At 45.7% G+C, this 24277-nt stretch overlaps 1 protein-coding gene across 6 annotated transcripts in view; it reads left to right on the forward strand.

The window, feature by feature from the left end:
* The window catches only part of LOC141786059 (partitioning defective 3 homolog B-like), a 152947-nt gene that overhangs the window by 123271 nt on the left and 5399 nt on the right, over positions 1–24277 (forward strand). For all 6 annotated transcript variants that reach the window (XM_074664760.1, XM_074664762.1, XM_074664761.1 and 3 more), the window contains 2 exons: positions 2352–2463; positions 16182–16258. In XM_074664760.1, the coding sequence (XP_074520861.1) occupies positions 2352–2463; positions 16182–16258 (189 nt within the window). The remainder of the gene's footprint in view (positions 1–2351; positions 2464–16181; positions 16259–24277) is intronic.

The following is a 24277-nucleotide window of genomic DNA, read 5'->3' on the forward strand; positions in this document are numbered from 1 at the left end:
TGGGCTAAAGTGCCCTCTTGGGAGCTGTAACGCACGCTACAATGTCTGCTTGGGAGCCAAAACAAGAGCCCACTCTGATGCCAAAAAAAAAACAAAAAAAACACTGGAATGCCCGCTTGGGAGCCCGCACATACGAGAGTGCCTTCTTGGAAGCCAAAACAGGCGCTAGAGTTCCCTCTCAGGAGCAAAAAGACATTGAATGGCCTTCTTGGGGGCCAAAACATGCTTAAGTGTATGTTTGGGAGCCAAAACATGCACTGGGGTGCTTACTTAAGGGGCCAAAACACACTATAGCGCTTGCTCAGGAGCCAAAAGCAATCAAGAGTGCCTACTTGGGAGCCAAACGCACTAAAGGGCCCTCTTGGGAATTAAAACATACGCTGGAGTGCCTACCTGAGGGGCCAAAGCACTCAAGCACTTGCTCAGGAGCTAAAAGCAATCTAGAGTGCCCTCTTGGGAGCCAAAACTCGCACTAGTAGGGCAATCTTGGGAGCCAAATCACACATATGTTCCTGTTAGGGAGCCAAAACACACTTAAGGGCCCTTATGGGAGCCAAAACATGAGTTGGAGTGTCGTCTTGGGATCTTCTACACATGCTAGATTGCCCTCTTGGGGGCCAAAACCTGCACTGGAGTGCCTACTTGATGGGCCAAAATACACTCAGGTGGTTGCTTGGGAGCCAAAAGCAATTTAGAGTACCTACTTGGGAGCCAGAACCCGCACTAGAAGGCCCACTGAGGGGCCTAAAAACACTAAAGGGCCCTCTTGGGACCGAAATGTGCACTAGAGTGCTCTCTTGGGAGCAAAAACACATGCTAGAGTGCCCACTTTGGAGCCATAACACAGGAAAGAGCCCTTATAGGAGCCAAAACATGCACCAGTATGCCGTCTTGGGATCCAAAACACATGCTAGATTGACCACTTTACAGGAAAAACCTTCGCTAGAAGGCTCTTTTTGGAAACAAAACACACTAGAGTGCCCTCTTGAGATCCAAAGCAGACACTAGAGTGCCCCTTTGAGAGGTTAATCATTCTGAGGTGCCCTCATGAGAGCCAAAATCTTGCTTCAGTGCCCCAATGAGAGCCAAAAGTTCACTCATTGCCCTCTTAAGCCTCAAACTGCTGTTTTGTGCTATTTAACGAGCTGTGGTGATTCATTTGTGTAGCATATAAACATGAAGTTAGTGCCCTTTAAAACACCAGAACTTAGCGCCCTCTTTAGTTGCGAGAACTTGCTGTATTTGCCTTCTTTTCCCTTTCCACCCCTGCCCTCAAGAAGTTTTTGCACGTCACTGAACATGACTCCTTGTGGCCATAGGTGAAACTGCAGCCCTGCCTTCACCCCTGCTTCGGCGTCATTTATCAACCAAGTTTCCCAACAAATGTATTTGCACTTTGCAGATCCACGCAGTGCTGTAGAAGTTTGTATGAGTCAGCCCTCTCTCCCCGCTGAGTTGTACAAAAGGTCGGCGGTGCTAAATGAGGCTGCGTATACATTTACGTGTGTGTGTGTTGCAGCGGGTTAGCTCACACATCTCTTGTCTCTGTGCACAGACACACACTCCGAGCTAGATTTTCTAATTAAAGGCAGGGTCGCAGGAGAGACTTAAACATGTAAGCTATGTACTCCACTAATGAACCCCTCGATCTGCGCCCTTAGTCTGCTCGCTCAATAACCGCCTGCAGGTCACACCATTAGGACTTGAGGCTGCCTGTGTGGGTGTTTGGTGTCGGACAAAGCCCCCTCCATCCTGGTTTGAGTTTTTCTCGTTGTGTTACATCCCTCTGTCTGTGTCTGTGTCTGAATGTTTTTATTCAGCGTGTATCTCCCGGGGATGAAACAGCATCAGTGTCAATATTAGACACCCGTTTCCAATGCAGCCAGTAAACAAGATAAACGACAGCACTGTGTCATACTTTGGTTGCACATCCTGAGGGATTATGCTCACTCAGACGCACAGTTTCTCCTTTTTCTGTGTGTGTGCATCCAGCTCTGTACTCTCAGGTGTGTGTTATCTCACACAGAGGTCCAGTGAGCATGATGATGTTTCTCTTTAAGTTTTGTCCCCATTCTGTCCTGACTTTCTTATCTACTCCACCAACACATTCTTGCTGTCTGTCTTCTTTTACCATCCCATCAGGGTCAGAGGGATCTTTTATGACCTGGCTTGTGGGTGTGTGGTTTCACTGTATGGCTCAGCTTTGCCTCCGTCCACCTTGGTTTTGTCTGTCAGCTGTAAAAGTTCAGTCGCTGCAGAGCTTTGTGGATATTATCCGTCTGCCCGTCAGTCTTCCTGTGCTGTCAAAGAAAACGAGAAGACACACACAAACTCTTCTTCTCTTTCTGCAGTGATCCACGTCTGCAGGGGTTACGACGGGAGTACCAGCAGCCCCGAGCCGCCCCAGGGTACGAGGAGCTGGACACAGCCCGACGCCGAGTCCTGGAGTACGACCCAAACCGGGTGAGTGTCTGCCTCTCAGGCTGTTTCCAGATGCCTTCTCTCCTCCTCATTTCATTTATGGAGAGATCTATTAGACCGTTGACATTTCCATCCACCCTTTCTTCTCCTCGTACCCCGTGGCCCTCCCATTCCTCTGTACACCCTCCTCCTTTTCCCTCCTCCTTTATTCTCACAGGCCTGAAATCTCTCCCCGTTGTTGCCTCTTCTTGCAGAGCGGCTCTGCTAAACGTCCCGTATTGATCAGGCCGGAGGAATCATTTCATTCGGCCTCCGTACACTCTCAAACTCGCCATGGAAATCGATAGCCATTTATCAGCCGTTTTAGAATAGGATTTCTTTAATAGCGCGCTCAAGGATGCAGAAAATCACACTTTGATCTGACGTCCTCTGAATCCGTTTGTGGAGGCATTTCCTGAAATTTCAATAAATGACACAACAGAGTAAAAAGAGAGGAGCAAAGGCACACGACGTGCCTCCCGCAGAGCTCACTTCCTCGCTTGTTGTCGTCGTTGTTTATTGAGCAGCGAAGCCTCCGCTGACCCGTCTTCATTAGACGCTCGCCACGGCTGCCTCCACGTCTTCTCTGGTGCTTCTTTTGTCACCACAGAAGAAGACAGAGGTGTCCGCGGCAGAGCGCAGCGGTGGCTTGGTCCCCCTGAGGAGCCTGATAATGAAACACCCTGCTCACAATCACACACGTACAACGAGAATAGAAACAGTCAAACACCTGGGAAGTAGAAGGAGTTCAGATGATTATGAGTGTTGCTGGTTTATTTCAGGATTCCTAACATCTGGTTGCTGCTTTTCACTGATTTGTGGTGGAATAAGGAGTGAGTATGGAGAGCAAAAGCAGGAGGAACACAATCCTATGACGTTTCCTGAGTGTGTATCCAGAAATATCTCTTTAAGACTAAACTGAGACGTTAATTGAGAGCTTGAATGTTTACGTTGATGCCTGTTTCTCTTCACGTGGAGTTAAAAGCGTCCACATTCATCTACCTGCTCCCCCTCCCTCGCCGTGCGATGAGAAGAGCATAAATGCACACCACTTGAGCGCGGCGCTCGCTTCTTCCCGTCCTTGTGTGATCAGCCTTTTAGCAGCCGCCTCCATCACGGCGCTGTAGCTGCTCTTTTATACTTTCCTGCTTGAAAAGCTTTTTTTCTGCTCTCTCAGAGCTTCTCTCACACAAGGCCAGGAGAGCCGTTTTTTTCTCCTCCTCTGTGGATGTGACTAACACACTAACCTGAGCGAACATAAACAAAGCAGGGATGAAAGACTGGTTAGGGTATCTATTTGTGTCTGTGTTTATTCTCTCAGTGGTTGTCTGGAGGTAGACAGGAGTGTGTGTGTGTGCAGTTATAAATCCAGTCTCCGTGTCCCTGTCCTCATTTCCTTCCTCTCTTCATGTCTCTGTCCATCCCTCCTTCTTTAATTCGACCTGTCCTCCATGTTCCCTGTCTGTGGATAGGTCATACATGTAATTATGACCATCACACTGTCCTCTCTGTCTCTCTGATGGCCAATTAAGCTGGAGAACACTTCCTCTTCATGGACTTTCTTTCTTTTAAGAGATGAGTCGGTAAAAACTTTGGACTACTCCTTTAGCTCTGTGCGTCTGTCTGAGTTTTAGTATTTTATTTTGGTTACAGTCTCCACTGCAGAATTTGATATATGTGCAGTCTTTTATTGAAAAAAAAAATAAAAATAAAATAAATAAATAAATATATATATATATATATATATATATATATATATATATATATATATATATATATATATATATATATATATATATATATATATATATATATATATATATATATATATATATATATATATATATATTATAATTTTTAAAAATTGTATATTCATGCTTGTGCAAAATATTTTCTCACAAAAAAAAATTAAGGCTTATTTTTGCCAATACTGTACAATCCATATACTACTACTCAGAATATGGGTAAGAAAAATAAGGAAAAACAGAAAAATAACAAGTTTTATTCTAAATTGTTTGTCTTAATCATTTGAAATAACAGTCATTTTTGTTGTAATCCTTTTTTAATGTATTTTTGAAACTCAACAGAGATTTATACAGTTTCAAATCATCACTAAGTCTTTTCCACAATTTGACTCCCAAAAATGAAACACATCTGTATCTAACACGAGTCCTAGCATTTCTTATTTTAAAGACAACAAACCGCCTTAAGTTATTATTTTTTTGTATTAATTTAAAAAACTTTTGAATACAGATGACAAGACTTTTATTCTTTGTGAGTCTAAGTCTGGGTCACTTGATTAGTATCTGCTGATACTGAGTCCCGATCCGTTACTTCTACCCCGATACATCGCGCTCCCAGCTTTAAGCTCCTGCCATGCTCTCCTCTGCTTTACACCGTTCAACCAATAGCATCACTGTAGCAAAGTGATGTCATACCCTGTGTTGTTTCTGTGTGGAGTTAAGCTGGTCTGAGTGTGTACCACCAAAAAATGATATTAAATACTAAGCTGTTAGTTTTCCCTATTTGTTTTGAAATATTATAGATTTGAAAAAATGAGAATGAATAAGAATGATGTAATCTCCGATTCCCGATTGACTCTGTGACCACGTTTGGTCCCGATTTCCGGTCAGGTGATTGCATTGGGACATCCCTATTCCTGACGTTCTTAGGCACAGTATCTACGAATTTTAAGGTGCAAGACTATAAATAATTTGTTGGTGGTTTCACAATAGGGAGCTTTATTTATTAATCTAATAACTCTTTTCAGGACTTAAATCATAGGGTCTATAAATGTTATGTATACTCCCAAACCTCAACACAATATGACGTATATGGCATCATAAGTGAGAAATACAGTACATGCAGACATTTCTTATTCAACATGATACTTTCTGTTTTATACATTCTACATGTAGCTTCTAACTAAGTTTATGATCCCTCAAGAATTTAGTTCCACATACTCTTTCAGTTTTAGTTCCATTTAGTGTTATATTTGTTTTACAGTCAGTCCCATCTGAATGGGATCTAAATCCTACATTTCCCATGATGCAACCAACTTTTCAAGGGGTGCACACTAAAAGCCATGTCAGCGCTAGTTTGAAAATTGATCCACTCAAAGTCAAAATTGACAGCACTTATATTCCAGAATTTACGGTAATTTCAAAAATTTACGGTAATTTTAAAACTGTCTTCTCTTCTGGCCTGTTGGCCCCCTAGTGGTGATGACTTGACATTAGTGTTGAATACACTGCACAGACTCACTCATTCACCTCCACTCTGACACAGCTAAACACCAAACACAAACAGACGCACACACACTTTATCAGTCTTCACTGTACTTCTGATTGCATGTGCATGATATGTTACTTATTGTAATGTAACTGTGCATCAGAGCTGCCCATGCATGACGTGGTCAGCTGAGATGCTTCAGTGAAGCAGAGTGGTTTAAAAAGTGCTACAAAGACTCACACACACACTCACACACACATACACACACTCAAAGTCATGCATCTTATCTCCAACTCATTACCCTGTGAGTCGTAAACAACAGTGGCAGCACATGTGACACCTTAATGAACACAGAAGTCACACACACACACACTCGCAGTCATTATAAAACACACACACAGAAGCAGCACAAGTCCAGATACGACTTGTCATCCGTTGCGCAGCTGTTTTTTGTACTTCTCTCTAATGTTGTGTGCGCGGACATCCATCACCTTGATGATATTTTAATGTCACATCCTCAGGCTGTCTCAATCCCCCCCTCCCCTCCTCCTCTAACTCTCTCCTCTTGCACTTTTTCCCTCCCACACGTCGGCCATCACTTCATAAATAAACCCCCACATCATTAAGTAAACACGCACAGGGCTGTCACTGTGATAGATGGCCTACACACACACACACAGGCTCACACACACACACAGGCAGTGGTGATCTGTGCGGGGTGCCCACAGGCGAAAGCCCCCGTTGGTTTTTGCTCCTGGAGTCCTAATAAATGTGCTCGCCCCTAGTGGTTACATGTGGAACTGCAGCTTTTTCCTTTTGGACCCATGTGCTAACATATTGACTTGAGTTTGTTTACTGGTGTGACTGGTTGGCTCCCACCGTGCCCCAGTGACCAGCCGTCACTGCTTTCACCTGACAAGTGCCTCCTCTTACCTCCCTACCCAGCGACTGCTCGCCTTCTGCTGCAAACACTCCTCACCGAGGCACACACTCACGCTGAGAACAGGTGTAATGGATGTGCTGGCAGCCTGCGCCTGCTGCAGGGAGGCTGCCATGAAAATGGTGTAGCCCAGCAGAAAGCAGAGTGAGACCCAAGGGATGAAAACAGGAGAGGAGAAAAAGGAGCAGGTAGAAACATGGCGGGTGACAGAGCAGAGTCGAACAAAATAAGACTTAAAGAGGAGCCTGAGGGGAGGATGGGAAGGATGAGAGGGGAAGAAGCTGGCACAAGGAGGAGACAGATGGGACGGAGGAACTGACGGACTCATGGAGGCAAAACTAAAGGAGTGAGAGGATGAGACGGGGAGTGAAACTTCATTCTCATTCGGCTCATTTAGAGTTCACCCTCCACTCCATGATGTCCGTCAGAAACTTTTCAAAATACTCTGATAAGGATGATCCAAAAGGAGGATGATTTGGAGGAAAAAAAAAAAGCGTGGGAGGCTGAAATGCGAGTTGGTGCATATGGACGCGAGTGAAGGAGAGGGGAGCAGCTGGTCCGGGGGAGTTTCTCTGAAGGAGGCTTCGCTAATGTTGCTCTAATGTTGGTGTTAATCAGGTTAGCATATGCCCTGCGAGTGTGAGAGTTTGCTCGCTTTTCGAGGCTTTACCTGTGCTGACTTCAGCTGAGCACGAAGAATAAAACACACACACACCAGCAGCAGCAGCAGCTGGATTTAAAGGCCTGTCCTGACTCTCTGGTCCAAGCTCGGTGCTATTCTGGCTCGTGTAATTACACACGCTGCACCGCAAGTTAGTGTTTGGATCATACAGCCTAGAATTACTGTGAGTAAGTTGCTGCAGCCGGCTACTGGAGAGCTGAAAATGATAGAGCAGGAATAAGACAGGAGGGGGAAAGTGGAGCTGAAAGACTTCAAAGAGATGCAGTTTGTTATTTTAGGTGTGCAGGATTATTTAAAGTGGAGGTGTTATCAGAAACTGAACTCTGGTGTCTGCAGGGTTCATTCTCCTCCATCCTTCCTGCAGAACTTGCTGACCACCTTCTTTGTTTCTTCTTTCATGTCTCACACTCCCTCCGCTGAACTCTTGCTCGCACTCCTGGGAGACGAAGACAAGAGCGAACATCCCGTGTTTCCGCACGCTGATATCAAGAGTTTCCCCTCCCCTCCTGCACACGTATCCCACCTTTTTCTCTTCGCAAAGTCACAATGAGCGATTCAATCCACGGACTCCTCTCTGTCCTCGTCTCCCGGCTCATCCCCGAGGCTCAACGCGCTCCTCTCCTTTGTTTTAAGTCGCTTCATTCCGATGCTGCGCAGGAAGCGTTGTGGATTTTTTTGTTTTCCTCTTCCGCCTTCCCACTGGGGCCTGACGGAGGCCTCCAGGGACTGATTTGGCGTCTGTCTTTATCCGTGCAGCTTGTCTTAGGCCTACAGGCAAACTGCAGAGTGTGATGCGTCTTCTCCTCCTTTTTTTTGTGCTCACTCTTACGTCCAACTTCCAAACTTTACGACCATCCCGACTCGAGATCCCCTGATCGGACACTTCCCAGCTCTTCACAGAGGATCTGGAGTTGCATCAAAGAGCCAAGGTCAACCGTCCCAGCCTCACGACATCTGCGCGTGAGGAGCTGGATCGGTCGCTGACGGCGGCGTCAGCCCACACATCCACAAATCTGTGACAGCAAACGACTGTTCTGTGTCCCGGCTCGGTGAAAAATAACAAACCTGGTCTCACTTACTCACACACCCTGTGACAAACCTTTAGGGGCACTACAGAGACACACACGTGCTCTCACACACACTCACACACACACGCTCACAGGGGTATTTGGATGTTATTTCAGTGAGCGGCAGGGAGGCAAACAAACCCACAGAGGAGGGAGAGGAACATGGACACAGCCTCGGTAAATAAACAACACCCCATGGCCACTGCCACACACACACACACACTCACACATGGAAGAGGTTTGAGATTCTTGTTGATTACAGCTTCCAAAATGCAACCACGTGCAGGCCCCCCTCCGAACGACCCAATCAGATCGAGAATACTTTCTATCAGAGACCCAACAGCTCGTACCAATCGTCTGCTCGTCTTTTCCTCACTTACACAAATCAAACAACCTCTCTGGGTTGTGAAACGTGTTCTTTAAGGAGCCTGTGACATTCCTCCTCAGCTGGATATAAACACCCTGAGTGTGTTAGGAGTTCATGTGGACATAAAGCTGTCTGTGGGGAATTTCACAAATTACATAAGAGAATAGAAAAGTAGAGTACTATCTCTAGCTTTAACGAAATAATTGTTTTGTATGTTTGAGATTCTCTGACTCCAGTCTCGCATCCTGACCTCGCCCTCAATCTGAGTCCTGATCCGGCTGTACATCGATGTAGAAGCCGACCTGAGGTCAGGAGCCGAGGGCCCCGAGTAAACACTAACAATGAGGACAATTACCAGCAGATTGGCCAATTACCAAAATAGACTGCATTCCAGTCTGAGTGTGTGTAACCTCTGGTCCCTATGTGTGTGTGTGTGTGCCATCTGCTGCTAACGAGCTCAGAGTGAGTGGGGTCCAGGTGTGGGAGTGTTTAGTGTCCACCAGGGGGGCCACAGAGCCTCCTGGTGTGGCGTAATCCAGGCGCTTTGACGTTTGATATACACTCACAGGCCACCTTATTAGGCACACCCGCCCAACTGCTGGTTAACACAACCTAGGCATGTAGACATGGTCAAGATGATCTGCTGCAGTTCAAAGCGATCATCAGAATAAGGAAAAAAGGTGATTTAAGGGACTTTGACCGTGGGTTTACAGAGAATGGTCCCAAAAAGAGGAAATATTCAGTGAGCGGCAGTTCTGTGGGTCAGCATGCCTTGTTGATGCCAGAGGTCAGAGGAGAATGGACAGACTGGTTGGAGCTGATAGAAAGACAACTGTAACTCAAATAACCACTGGTTACAACCGAGGTCTGCAGAAGAGCATCTCTGAACACACAACACGTCCAACCTCGAGGCAGATGGGCTACAGCAGCAGAAGACCACACCGGGTGACCCTCCTGTCAGCTAAGAACAGGAAACTGAGGCTACAATTCACACAGCAACACCAAAACTGGACAATAGAAGATTGGAAAAACGTTGCCTGGTCTGATGAGTCTGGATTTCTGCTCCACATTCAGATGGTAGGGTCAGAATTTGGCGTCAACAACAGGAAAGCATGGATCCATCCTGCCTTGTATCAACGGTTCAGGCTGCTGCTGGTGGTGTGATGGTGTGGGCATATTTTCTTGGCTCACTTTGGGCCCCTTAGTACCAACTGAGCATGGTTTAAAGTCCACAGCCTACCTGAGTATTGTTGCTGACCATGTCCATCCCTTTATGAGCACAGTGTACCCATCTTCTGATGGCTACTTCCAGCAGGATAACGCTCCATGTCATAAAGCTGGAACCATCTCAGACTGCTTTCTTCAACATGACAATGAGTTCCCTGTACTCAAATGTCCTCCACAGTCCCCAGATCTCAATCCAATAGAGCACCTTTGGGATGTGGTGGAACGGGAGATTCTCATCATGGATGTTCAGCTGACAAATCTGCAGCAACTGTGTGATGCTATCATGTCAATATGGAGCAAACTCTCTGAGGAATGTTTCCAGTACCTTGTTGAATCAATGCCACCAAGGATTAAGGCAGCTCTGAAGGCAAAAGGGGTTCCAACCCGGTACTAGCAAGGTCTACCTAATAAAGTGGCTGGTGAGTGTAGACTTCGTTGGTTCAGATTGGATCAGATCTTAAAATTTGATCGGGTTGACTTTGATCTACAGCGTCAGATTTATCCTAATCCTTGAAGAGGTCTGGAGCTGAAAACGAGGGCCGCTTTCTGCCTCATTTTCTGTTTTTATCGACGCAGGTTCCCAGCCTGTCAAACTCTTCAGACTTTCTCCTCCGCTTTGTTTCCCATCCAACTGCTCACATCTTGAAAAACTTCTCCCAGAGTCCCATCCTGTGCCAGCTCAGTCCCCTCTGTGTGTCTTATCTCCAAAGCAGGAGTCAGCATCACCTCATCACAGTCATTTTTCAGAGGGAGGGAGGGGAGGGAGTGTGGACCAGATCCACGTCACGGTGCCAGTCGGATGCAGGGCGTGGGGGTGACGCTGCCAACAGGAGGTGGTCTCAGGGTGCCAGGCGGAGGCTCCACGCTGAGCGCAGACACATGCTTAATTAGCTCCTGCGATGGATGGATGAAGGAAGGAGGATCAGGATGGATGGATAGGAGGAGGAATGGATGGCATTATAGGAGGCTAATTATGTCGTCTGAAAGGAGGTGGAGGAGGAAGAGTCGATCTGTGCATCTAGCGGCAGCATGAAAGCGCAGCTCAGGCATTGTGTCAAAGCACTTGGACTCTCATTTGAGGCTTATTGTATTTATGAGCATCACACATTTACAGCAAAGCCAAAAGGGCTCCAAGAAATCCATTTCCTGAGCTCCAGCAGTACTTTCTGATGAATGCGACAGCTGTGCTGCTAGAGATGATTGCTGTGAAAGCGTGTGTGTGTGTGTTTGTGTGTGCGCTCCAGCACGAATCATCTGGCGCTGTCAAAGCACGGCTTTCTAATTTGGAAAAATGGAGAAGTGACTTTTCTGCTCATTCACAGTCGCGCACACACGAGCCAAGTCTGTCAGGGCGGTTTGTCAGCTGGTGGGCCGATGACTCGACACAATCGCGCACTTTATGAGAACGTCTGCAGCCGAAATGATGGAAATGTTAGGAAAACAATCCGGGGATGGGCTGATTGGGGAGTGCTCGCGGCCAAAATCAACATGAAGTCCTGCAGAAGTCGTCAGATCGTCAGATGTGAGGCCAAAGACCTTCTATTGCTAAGACGAGTCACTACATGCATCTTTGAGCATCTGTCCTGCCTCGTCATTAAAGTCCAAAAAGTCATGTTTCCAAGCATAGACCTCCTTTAAGAAGGGAATACAGAGCAAATACAAGTTCTCCCACTTGGAAAGATTAGAGAGGTCTGTAGCTTTATGAATTTGTTTGTAAACTATGGTAGAAAATAAGTATTTGGTTAATAACAAAAGTTCAGCTCAATACTTTGTAAGATAACCTTTGTTGGCAATGTCAGAGGTCAAACATTTCCTGTAAGTCTTCACCAAGTTTGCCTACTCTGACTGATATTTTGGTCCATTCCTCCTCTAGATCTCCTCTAGGGCAGGGATGTTTAGGGGCTGTTAGACTTCCAACTCCCTCCACAAGTTTTCTCTTGGGTTGGGGTCTGGAGACCGGCAAGGCCACTCCAAGACCTTGAAATACTTTTTACGGAGACACTCCTTCATCGCCCAAGTGGTGTGTTTGGGATCATTGTCCTCTTGGAAAACCTAGCCACACTCCATCTTCAATGCTCTCACTGAAGGAAGGAGCTTTTGACTTCAAATCTCACCATACATGGACCAGTTCATTCTCCCCTGAACACAGGATCAGTTGTCTTGTCCCCATTGCTGAAAAACAGCCCCAAAGCCTGAGGTTTGCACCGCCATGCTTCACTGTAGGTTTGGTGTTCTTGGGATGAACTCAGCATTCTTCTTCCTCCAAATCCAAAATCAATCCTCTTCTGGATCATCCATGTGCGCTCTGGCAAACTTCAGACAAGTCTGGACATGTTCTGGCTTAAGCAAGGGGAGACGCCTGGCACTGTGTTGCTGATGGTAGCCTGTGTTACTTTGGTCCCAGCTCTCTACAGATCATTCACCAGGTCCCTCTGTGTAGTTCTGAGAGTTTTGCTCACCGTTCATGATCATTTTGATCCCATGCGATGAGATCTTGCGTGGGGCCCCAGATGGAGGGAGTTTGTCAAAGGTCTTGTTTGTCTTCCACACCAACCTGCTTGCCTGTTGTAGATTCACTCTTCCCAGCCTGGGGCAGGTCTACAGTTTTCTTCCTGGTGTCCTTGGACAGCACTTTGGCCTTGTTGAGTTTGGAGTCTGACTGTTTGAGGCTGTGGACAGGTGTCTTTTATACAGACGGTTCAAACAGGTGACATTAAAACAGGTAACAGGTGGAGGACAGAAGAGCTTCTTGAAAAAGTTGTTTCAGTTCTGTGAGAGACAGAAATCTTGCTTGGTTGTGGGTGACCAAATACTTATTTTCTACCATAATTTAAGTAGGAGAACTTGCAAAATCAGTGGCTGACTAAAGATTTTTTTTGCCCCGCTGTGTATGCATGCTGTGTGTGATGTCATCAGGTTCAGGGTGAGGACATAGATTCACATCGCAGGAGGATCTTTGCTCCTTAAACCGCCCGCCTCCTAAGAAGCCAGGCTGCTGCGTTCTGGCTCCAAACGGGGATGAATTTCATTTCCCTGTTTTACCAGTTGCCATGGTGAGAGTGAGACTTGTTTTGTGTGTTTGTTTACGTATGTGTGTGTGTGTGCGTGTGTGTGTGTGTGTGTGTGTGTGTGTGTGTGTAGAGCCACAACGGTATTACAAGGCACATCATCTGGCACTGAAGCTCAGGAAAATGGGCTCCTGCTTGAAACACATCCATATGACAGACATTTATAATAAATATGTGCGTGTGTGTGTGTTTGTGTGTGTGTGGAAGTTAATAAAGCAGACCTCTGGCTCCAGGCTGTTATGTTAATACAATCATTGGACAAAGAATTTCACTCATTCAATCCAAACACACATTTCCTCCCCTCCTCATCACTCTCTTCTCCCTCTCTTTCATTTTATGCACCCCCCTTGGTGTGTGTGTGCTTGTTCGCTCACACATCACACACATCCTGAAGGTCTTCCACCTGAGTCCCAACATCTTGCTGAGACTAATGTCCCCTTTACCTCACATTATGCATCTCTTTGCATAATGTCCCCACACACACACACACACACTTGTGCTGCCATCCAAAGATGGAGCATTCACTCCCCGACATCATATTAAAACCTGCACACCAAGACACACATGCCTTCCCTTGAGCGCCATAATATTACCATACACACACACACACATATGGGCACTTTGGAGCTGCAGCCTTGAGTGTCTCAGACATTAGAGCTACATTACAGAGACATGCTAATGATATCTGGTAATGTGCCTCCGCTGCTGCTGCATTGAGATGCAGGATGAGTCGGAAACAGACTGATCCCTGCGTGGAGTCATTTAGCCTCTTTATAGACTGTGTGTTTGTGATATTAAATTCTGTGTATGCCGCCTTTGATAGCCGTGATCAGACGTGTCCGTGCCAAACCTGTGATCGCTTATGTACACATGTGCATGTCAGTTTGTGTATTTGACCACGCTTCTGGTGTGTGTATGCTCAGCCGTAGGGGTGAATGGCGTGTTTGACCGCTGAAACGTCCCCTGAGTAAACAGCCTGTGTTTGTATGTGAGCCTAGATTACAGATAATTGAAACTGTATGTGCTCTTCTCCTTGTGTGCCTGCAGGGACGGCTGGTTTAAACCCGCTTTTATTGTTGCAACCAGAGACCATCTCTCTTCCTTCTGCTGCTAAATTTAAAGAAACACGTGTTTCTCTACATATTTGATTCATCCATTCTTTTCACTAAAAAAGAAGAAACACCGCATTTTCATTCATCGTGGCTTGATATAGTGCGCTGCAGTTCCTCAAATGTCCACTTGAGGCTGGTTCCTAAAGCAAAGGAAATGTTGAGACCTCATGGGTGTTTACAGACCTTTTGAAGAGCAGGGACGATAAGACAAAATATAAGGTAGATACAGCCTGAGTTCTTGCCCCCAAAGGGCACGTTAGCACACATGTTAAGTCGTGAAAGGGGCACTTTAGCGTGAGTTTGGCTACTTTGGCCACTTTGGGTTCCTGGAGGGAACTTTAGCACCCTTTGTTTCTTCCACATGTTTTTTGGCTCCAAATGGGCCCACTTAAGTGCACATTTTGCCTCCCAAGAGGGCTTTTTAGCGCACTAGTTAGCTCACAAGAATACAAGTTGGCATGTTTTGGCTCACAAAAAGGCACTTTAGCGCAAGTTCTGGCTCCCAAAAGGGCAAATGCTCACACATATTGGTTTACAAGAGGGCCTTTATGCACATATTTTTGCTCCTGAGGAGGCAGATTTGCACACGCTGGCTCCCAAAAGGGTACTAAAGCACAAGTTTTGGCACTTCAGCACATTTTGGATCCCAACAAGATACATTAGCACATGTTTTGGCTCTAAAAAGAGCACATAACTGCATGTTTTGGCTCCAAAGAGGGCACATTAGTGCATGTTTTAGCTCCCAAGAGTGGACATTACTGCATTTTTTGGGCTCCAAAGTGGGCACATTAGGTCATGATTTGGCTTCCAAGAAAGCATTATGCGCAAGTTTTGGCTCACAATAAGGCACTTCAGCACATTTTGGATCCCAACAAAACACATTAGCCTATGTTTTGGCTCTAAAGGGGGCACATCAGCACACATTTTGGCTCCAAAGAGGACACATCAGCTCATGATTTTGCTCCCAAGAGAGCACTTTTGCACAAGTTGTGTCTCACAATTAGGCACTACAGCACATCTTGGTTCTCAAGCACATTTTGGATCCCAAGAGGGCACATTAGCGCAATGTTTTGGCTCCAAAGAGGGCACATTATCACTTGTTTTGGCTCCAAAGAGGGCACTGTAGGGCATTTTTTAGCTAGCAAGAGGGCACCCTACCATAATTTGGCTAGAAGGAGGGCTGTTAAGTATGTTTAAAGTCACAAGAGGGCTCTTTAGCGCACATGTTGGCCATGAAAGAGGGCGCTTATGGGTGTCTTTTCTCAATAATTGGTCTATGGGGGTTGACAGTCTTTAAACACCACTGACGACAGTGGTTTTAGCATGTGGCTAATTGGTTTATTCCCACACACTGTGAAGGACACCTTTCCAGGTTTTCTACTTTAATTTCTCACCTATCTGTACATAATCGTAGAGAGCAGGAGGTGCCCAAACAGACGTTGATCCAGCTGAGTCTGTCCCACTCCCTCCCCACATGACGCCTTTAATCCACAGCTCTCTGCTTCCCAAAATCAGACAAACGCAGAAGCTGGGAAAGAGCTGCTTTCCTTCTGTTGGGATGGAAAATTACCTGATAACATGTTTGTGTACACTGCGATCAAAACCCATTCCCTCGTTTGCGGCTTTCATCAAACACTTCCTGGAGTTTGGAGCCTAGCAGCCAACTCTGAGCGTCATTTTTCCCCCTTATGTGACTGATGTGTTTGCATGAAACGTACACACATGTGTTCTTCTGAGGGGCACGGTGCTTACATGTAATCCTGTGTGCTTATGTTACCACATTATTTCTTCCTTTCTGAAACCACTGGGCTGAACTTGAACACATTGTGCTTTAAATACTTTATATACATTGACGGCGGCTGAAATATTACTGAGGTAAAAATACCGCCTGAAGACATGTGTGGTCTCCTGCCTCCAGCTTTTAGCTCTTTGAAAATCAGGAGACAGCTCTTTCTGAGCGACTGTAGACTGTACACACCAAGTGGATGTGGCCCCTTGTTTTACGTTTCTGATGTGTCCCCTTACAGATGGCGCCTAGAGGAGCCGAAACGCGCCCTGGGAGAGTCTACGAGGAGATTGACCGTCAGTTCTCCACACAGCCCAGGTGAGACCTCGCTGTGCTCTTTTTGCAGGAAATGAAAGGATAACTCCTTCTCTTTGTGTCCCCTCTTCCTCACACACACACACACACACACACACACACACACACAGCACAGACTAATCCTCTTTGGAGCTTATAATTAAATCTGGAGTGTTTGCCTTGGGAGTGTCTACTCATCCCAGGAATAGGAGCGTTCAACTCTCAGGAGATCAGGGCACAGGCAGGAGGATCTCTCTCTGTCTCCTTCCCTCACACACACACTCACACACAGATATAGAGGAGTGTTTGCTTTATAAAGGATGTATAACCTCCAGTGTGTGTTCCATGCTCCTCCTGTTCAAACGTCCTCATCAAATTAAGCTCACACATCAGAGCTGAATATTACCTGGCTATATTACCTGCGATGTAAGCCGCCCAGGAGCTAAGTGGAGCGTGGAGTGGCGAGTGAGGGGGAAAGAGGGGACAGAGGAGGGGGAAAGTGAGAAAAAGAGAACAGTCATTTCACGGGTTATTGCCCGTCCTGATATGACAGGCACCACGGAGCGCGCTCAGTCTGGGAAAGAGGAGAGGGGACATGATGGAGCTGCATGGGACTGTGGAGACCATCCTCTTCACTTTCCTTTAAAGTGATTGAGAAAACTAATCAATGGATCGTCTCAGAGTTTGAAAGCAGAAATATTCAGATGCTTCCTTGTTGTCGTGAAGCTGCTCCTCTTTGAAGTATTTTTAGATCCAAACCCAAAGGATGCAAGAGTTAACACGCTCCCAGGGACACTTCCTCAGCAGCACAGCCACAGAAAGTTTACTCAAACTCATATGTTCTGCGATGTCCCCACAAAGATAAATCACAGCCCCCCATCCTCGACGCTCCCCCCTCAGTGTAAATACAGAGCCAAGAGGAGGCAGAGGAGAGAGCCTGATATATTCCCGGAATGTTTCTTTTTTTTTCTCATCGCAGGAAAAACAGGAGAGACAGAGCGAGCAGACACAGCGGTGAATTGAATGCATTTTTCAAAGTGGAGCTGAACTTTGTGCAAAAAATCCCCCCGGGGGCCGCCATTATTGAAAGCCATTTCCTCTCAAAATGAGTGCGGCTCCACCATTGGCCTGGCTCTCATTAGCATACATTTGGCCTGCCTTTGTGCGGAGCCGGCTGGGGCTGCAGCTGGAGGGGTGGGAGTGAAGGAGGTGAGTGTGTGTGTGTGTAGCAAAGCACCTCACAGATGGGAGCATATGGAGAGACGGAGAGTGGTGGAGAGGTACGAGTCAGATGAAATGGAGACAGAATGGAGGCTTTCAGGCAGACATTTGAATATTTTACTTCCTGTCTTGTGTTGCTACAGTCAGCGGCAGTATAGTCATGCACATCGTCGCTCTGCTAATAAAGGCAGAGCAGGGAGGCTTTTAAAATTTGCAATTTGTTTCCAGATCCTGGAGGAGTTTCATCTTTTTTCCTCTTGTGCTGTTGCATAATTTTGGCTTTCGCAGCCCTAATGGGAGAATTCCTGTATTTCAAATTTTGAGGTTGCTGGAGTTGACCTTCGAGGGCGACTGTGCAGGATTCAGGGTAAAGGGTTACATATTTTACTCAGGGGTCTTAAATTTTTTCAGGGCAGGACTAGTTGTTTTTCTATGTAGGCTGCAGTCGGCGCTTTTGTCTGCTTCTCAACATCCACTCTGCGTTCAGGGCTTTTATTGTGGTAGCAAGCATCAGCCATAGACTGTAAAAAAACTGGACGTCATCTTGCGCTGTTAAAAGTGGGATCTCCTCAAAAACTGCTCCCCCTGGTGGCTGGCTGCAGTACAGATCAAAAAATCCATCTCCCCAGTCATTCCAGATAAGCTGTGGTCAAACTTTAAAAAATTAATACACCTCGTAGAAATGTTTCTCACGTCCGGTTGTTGTGGTGATTTGACAATATCATTAGGCTTCCTTGTTTTCAAGTCTTCTTTTCTGAAAAGTTTCATTTTCATTAGTTGTTAGAGATTAAAACGAGGCATTACGTCACAGTTAACAATGATTGACAGATGACGTTCTTCTGTATTTTTTTCAGGGATTGTAAAATATGTCGGGAAGTAGAGTCAAGAAGTGATTAGACTCTTGAAAGAAAAAAATAATCTGAATTTTTGCCACTTGGCTCCATTCAGACTTTTACTTTGGGCTCTGGTGTGCAATTTATTCATCCAACCTACAAACGAAGTACCAGGGAATAACAATCCACAACAACATAATTCTTACATAGCATATTAGCTCAACCAGCTAGCTCTAGTTTACTTTATTACTGTTTACAACTGAGTGGGTCGGAGTTAAAAAATGTAATGTACTGCATAAGTTATGTCCAGATGTAGAAAAAAGCCTCTAGTACTTCAAAAAAATATACTTCTTAGTCCACTGAATGTATAGAAAAAAAAAGTTTTTTTTGCTAATTTGCTTCTTAGATTCAGATTTATAATGTAAAATGCTCAGAATGCTCTGAAAAGCTTCATTTTGACATTAGAATAGCTAGATTTTTCCTCTGGGGACATTTCCTTAGACCTCCTAACTGTATTGACTTTTTGTATACTTAAGCTTATTCAGAATTTTAAATAGAACAACTGTTGCTTCTCTTATTCTAAGTAGCAATAAAATTCACTAGACTGTAGGTCAGATTTGTGAAAATAGAAGTAAGGTCATATCCATCAGCCCATATCTTTAGCTTAAAAAAAAGTGTCAGTTTTATCCTTTTCTTAAAAAAAAAACTGTTTAGCTTTTGTTACATGGAAGCAACATAACGCCCAGACAAATAAACAAGACAATACAATTCAAAGTAATCACAGTAATCATAAGAATAGAAGAAGTGCAAATTGTGAATTATATCAGAATATTATAGAAATAGTACAAATAAATATATAATTAAATGAATGAAAAATTGAATTAATTCAAGTAAATATCAGAAAACAAATAAATAATAATGATAAAAATGAAGAAAAAAAGGAGTTAAATCAGTTTTATTCCTGAAATAAAAAAAAACTGATTTTTTCTTTTATAGAAAAAACTTTTAGTTTTTTTTTCTTTTTTTTTGCTTTTAGCCCTGTGATGTAAAGTTTCTTCATACTAGCTAGCAAGCCTGGGACTATGGGTGGGTGCAAATTTATTGAGGGTTGGCTAGATGGTGTCAGTTTGGATTGCAATAGAGCAGAATCCCCCGACCATGGCGTGTATTTACAGCATTTTCAGCCTTAAATTTCATTCAAGGTGGCATTTCAGTCTTAAAAAGTCTTAAATCTGACTTGCTGAAACCTGCAGATACCCTGGGATTATAACACTGTAAGTCTTCACTTTTATTCCCGTTTCCGCTCCGTTCTTCCTCCTGTTGGAAAACATTTCTCACCACGCTCCTGCTGCCCCAAATCACAGTTTCACTTTCCCAGGTCTGCCTTCGCTCAAATCAAGATTTACTCTGGACCTGCAGGACTTTGCTGCCAAAGTGGAAGAGCTGATGGAAAGGAGGAGGACTTTTTGCTGAGGGCTACTGCACAGCAGCCAACAAGAGACGCTGGAGTCTGGGAAAGCGGATTTGGAAAGCGAGCGGAGAGTGGCAGAGAGGCGAGAGCTTCGCCCCGGGGGAGGGTGATAGTGCTACTTTGGCTCAAACCTCGCTCTGCACCGGCCATTAACGATGGGGCGCAGCTCGGCCTGCGGATACGCTCACCGCTCGGGGACACACACACGATTGCGTGCACACACGGCCATATGGAGAACATTAACGTCATTACCAATTCAAAGCAGCAGGTCATGGGCGCGGCGACCCAGCCTGGGGTTATCCAATCAGAGCACCTCCTGACCCTCTCCCCCAAGGTGATTGGATTAGGGGGCCGGGTTGGCGCGGAAACGTTGCTGGCCGGGGCTGATAATTGGCTGATTAATGTGCAGCCGACGGCCAGTGAGCCAGCTTTGTGACGCTGTGGTCACACAGCGGCGGTGTGGGGGAGACTTTAAGATCTGAAACACGAGCAGCCAGCACTCTCTGCCACCTTCTTAAAAATCCAGGCCCGACATCCTGATTGTCCTCAGCATGTCGAGTGTCCTCTGGTGTGAGGCGAAGTGTCCCTGAAGGAGTCTCAGCTGACCTTCCTGAAAAGTGCACACAATTACACACACTTCACCGACACTTTGTTTCTCCACATTGCCTCTTCCTGCTCTAATAAGCTGGACTGGATGTCTCTGTGAGTCTCAGCTTCACTGTAAAAAAGTCAGACAGCCTAACTCCCCAACTTTCCCACCCCCACTCCTCCACATATTGCAGAAACCTGTTATTATTTCTCTGTAATATTGTTACAGCCCGCGGTTTCCAAGCTCAGGCTGATTTCATTCGGGTTCCTCGAGGTCAGCTGAGAAATCATTCCTCTCTGCGCTCGCCTCCTCTTTATTAAAACACAATCCGGCTGCTCACAGAGTTTCATAAGCGATCAACAGTTCCTCCACATGCTGCCGTCCAGCTGTCGAATGACTCACTTTAAAACTCACTTAGAGTTATTGTCTCCGTAACTCATTTAATTTCTCGCTGCCTGGACAGCCTGATCTTTATTTTTTTAATAGTTTTACCCAAGAACAGCTGCAGATGTCTCTCTCAGACCCTTTAAAGGGTGACATGACCCACTTTTGTGTGAATCATTTTCTCTGATTTCCCAAAAGATGTCCTCACCCGCTTCTTATTTGTCGGCCCTTTTATGAGAGAAAGGACCCGTCGGTGTGCAGCGCCAGCTCTGTTTGTCCCTCTAACAGTATTTGGGCTCAGACAGAAGAAGATGTAATAGAATCAGCAGGAGGAAATGAAAGGGCTTTAGGCAGCTCCAACAGTGGCTCTACCTGTTTACAATAACTTCCCCTTCTTCTCTTCTCTGCATTTTTTCCCTGATTCCATCAATCCTCCCGTCTGCATTCTTGTGCCGCCTCTGTTTATATCTCTCATATGTCTCCTCGTATCTCGTCTTCCCACGGTCTCTCAGGTCCGTGTATGGGAAAATGAAATCGCGGCTTTATAAATAAAAGAAAAGATACACACTTTGAGGCCTCCCGCGCTCCCCGTGAGCTCACAGAGGCTGTCATGTACGAGGCTGCGTGACGCTCCGTCCGCAAATACACACGGACAGGCGGATCTGTGGAGGAGTCACAGGAGTCATCTCGAATTCGAATGTTCTTTTTCGGCGCCGAGAAGAGAGCGGAGGGGACTCAGGTGGCCGGTTCTTTGACGTCATGCTGGAGAAGAAAAATGTCCGCGAGCAACGCTCTGAGCTTGAACTTCAGGAATAAAGAAACTGCATCTGTTCCTGTCATTAACTGTAGCTCCTGCTCTCCCTTGGCGCGTCTCTATTACACGCTCACTCTCCCTCATGGAGGTAAACCTGACCTTTGACCTCCTCTTGTAATTCTTCCATGAGATTTTCAGTGGTCGTGGAATGTTATTTATCACGCCGTGTTGCACTGGAATGCTTTCCAGCGTCGTGTAACTCATTTCAATAAAACAAAAACGACTGATGAATGACTTTTAAAGCTCTGGGTTCACATCCCGTCTGCCTCACATCTCTCCTCACCTTCTCATTTCCAACCCCTCCTCCTCCCCTGCTCCTCCACTCCACTCCACTCCTACCTGCCACTGCTGCAGCAGAGTGGGCCCATTTAGATGAGGCACGTGCGTTTAGGTTTAGGTGAGAGCCACTTTCCACCACTGCTGCTGCTGTTGTCGTAGCCTGGTTTGATTAGCGTGAGGGGCTCAGAGCAGCTAATGGTTTCCTCTGCTGTGGAGGCCTGCTCTGTGTCTGCAGCACCAGGATGAATTAAGAGACCCTCCACAAACAAATCCTCCACACAATAACAAACCTTACACCACCTTTTTTTCCTAAATGAAGCCATTTTCGCTGCTTTCTAACTCATGCATTCGAATGTGTGTGGGAGGCTGCAGCAGCTGCTCCTTACAGAGCAGTAAATCTATTTTGCATGCGATGCAGGGCTGCTGCTCATCAGTCAGCTAACAGGTGAGCACATCACGGGCAGATGTGCTTACATATGCATCTGTATGTTCCTTTCACTCCGACAGTCTGACGTTAATAAATTACAAGTCCTGATGTAACGTGGAGTTGTGCAGCCATGTGCAGACAAATGACAAAGCTGCAGACAGAGAAACAGCAGGCTCACTCACAGTGCCTGTTTATGCAGATGTCTGACAATGCACTGCAAAAAGTAGCTTTGAAGGAATTCGCTGAGAAGAGTCAGAGCTGCTGCAAAGAGTGGGAGTCGTTGCGAAATGTCACAGTCGCTGCTAAGAGTCAAAGTCTCTTGGAAGAGTCAGAGTCCTTGCTAAGAGAAACACTTGAGTTGCTGCAAAGACTTGATGGAATAAGTCACTTGGAAGAAACAAAGTTGCTTGAAAGAGTCAGAGTCACTGTTAAGGGTCAGAGTGTCCGCATAAGAGTCAGAATATCTGCAATGGGTTGCCACAAAAAGTAACCATAGAGAGTTGCTATAGGTGTGCTGGTGTGAGGAAAGTCACTGCAAAGAGTCAGAGTTGCTGCAAAAAGTCAGAGTCGCTGTCAAAAGTCAAAGTGTCTGCAAAAGAGTTGCTGCTTAGGGTTGCTTGAAAGAGTCAGAGTCGCTGTGAAGAGTCAGAGTGGCTGTAAAGTGTCTAAGTGTCCGCAAAAGAGTTGCCAAAAAAGACGCTGTATGGGTTTTCTAGGAAGATTGCTGCTGTGAGAAAAGTCACTGAAAAGAGTCAGAGTTGCTGTGAAGAGTCAGGGTCTCTTTGAAGAGTCAGAGTTGCTGTAAAGTGTTAGAGTGTCTGCAAAAGGGTCAGAATATCCTTTGGCTGCCACTAATGATTAATGCAAAGGATGGCTAAAGGGAGAGTGCTGCTGTTGAAAGAGTTACTGCAAAGAGTCAGAGTCGCTGTCAAGAGTCAGAGTCTCTGTGAAAAGTAAGATTTGCAAAAAAGTCAGAATACCTACAAAGAGTTGCAGCAAAAAGTCGCTGCAAAGGGTTGCTATAGGTAGAGTGCTGTTGGGAAGAGAGTCGCAGCAAAGAGTCAGAGTCGCTGTGAAAAGTCAGAGGCGCTTTAAAGTGTCAAAGTGTCTGTAAAGGAGTCAGAATATCTGCAATGAATCGCCACAAAAAGTCACAGCAGAGAGTTGCTTTAGGAAGATTGCTGCTGTAAGAAAAGTCGCAGTGAAGAGTTGGAGTCACTGTAAAGAGTCAGGGTCTCTTTGAAGAGTCACAGTGTCTGCAAAAGAGTCAGAATATCTTTGAGTTGTCACAAAAGGTTAATACAAAGGGTAGCTAAAGGAAGAGAGCTGCTGTTACGAGAGTTGCTGCAAAGAGTCAAAGTTGCTGTGAAGAGTCAAAGTGTCTGCAAAAGAGTCAAAGTGTCTGCAAAAGAGTCAGAATATCTACTAAGAGTTGCCGCAAAAAGTAACTGCAAAGGGTTGCTATAGGAAGAGTGCTGCTGCGAAGAGAGCCACAGCAAAGAATCAGAGTTGTAGAAAAAGGTCAGAGTCGCAGCAAAGAGTCAGAGTCGCACCAAAGAGTCAGAGTCGCACCAAAGAGTCAGAGTTGTGAAGAGTCAAAGTGTCTGCAAAAGAGTTGCTGCTTAGGGTTGCTACAAAGAGAGTTGTTGTGTAGAGAGTCGCTGTAAAGTCAGAGTCGCAGCAAAGAGTCAGAGCCGTTGTGAAGAGTCAAAGTGTCTGCAAAAGAGTTGCTGCTTGGGGTTGCTACAAAGAGAGTTGCTGCAAAAATTTGCTGCAAAGGGTTGCTAGAAAGAGAGCTGCTTTGATGAGAGTCACTGTGAGGAGTCAGTCGCTGCATAAATTAGTTGCAAAGAGTTGCTACAGATGCAGAACTTTCTGATAAAGTGTGATGAAGTTGCACAATAGTTGATCAGCATCCATGTTTACTTCAAGATAAATTGAGTGTTTTCTCATTGGGGTTTGGTGCTGCTTGATTAATGCTGTGTGTGTGAGAGTGTTTGGGTATCTCATAAGAAGGATCACTAA

The sequence above is a fragment of the Halichoeres trimaculatus genome, unplaced genomic scaffold, assembly GCF_033239565.1.
Source record: "Halichoeres trimaculatus isolate MK-OKI-2021-1 unplaced genomic scaffold, fHalTri1.1 fHalTri1_scaffold_24, whole genome shotgun sequence".
Classification (NCBI taxonomy): Eukaryota; Metazoa; Chordata; class Actinopteri; order Labriformes; family Labridae; genus Halichoeres; species Halichoeres trimaculatus.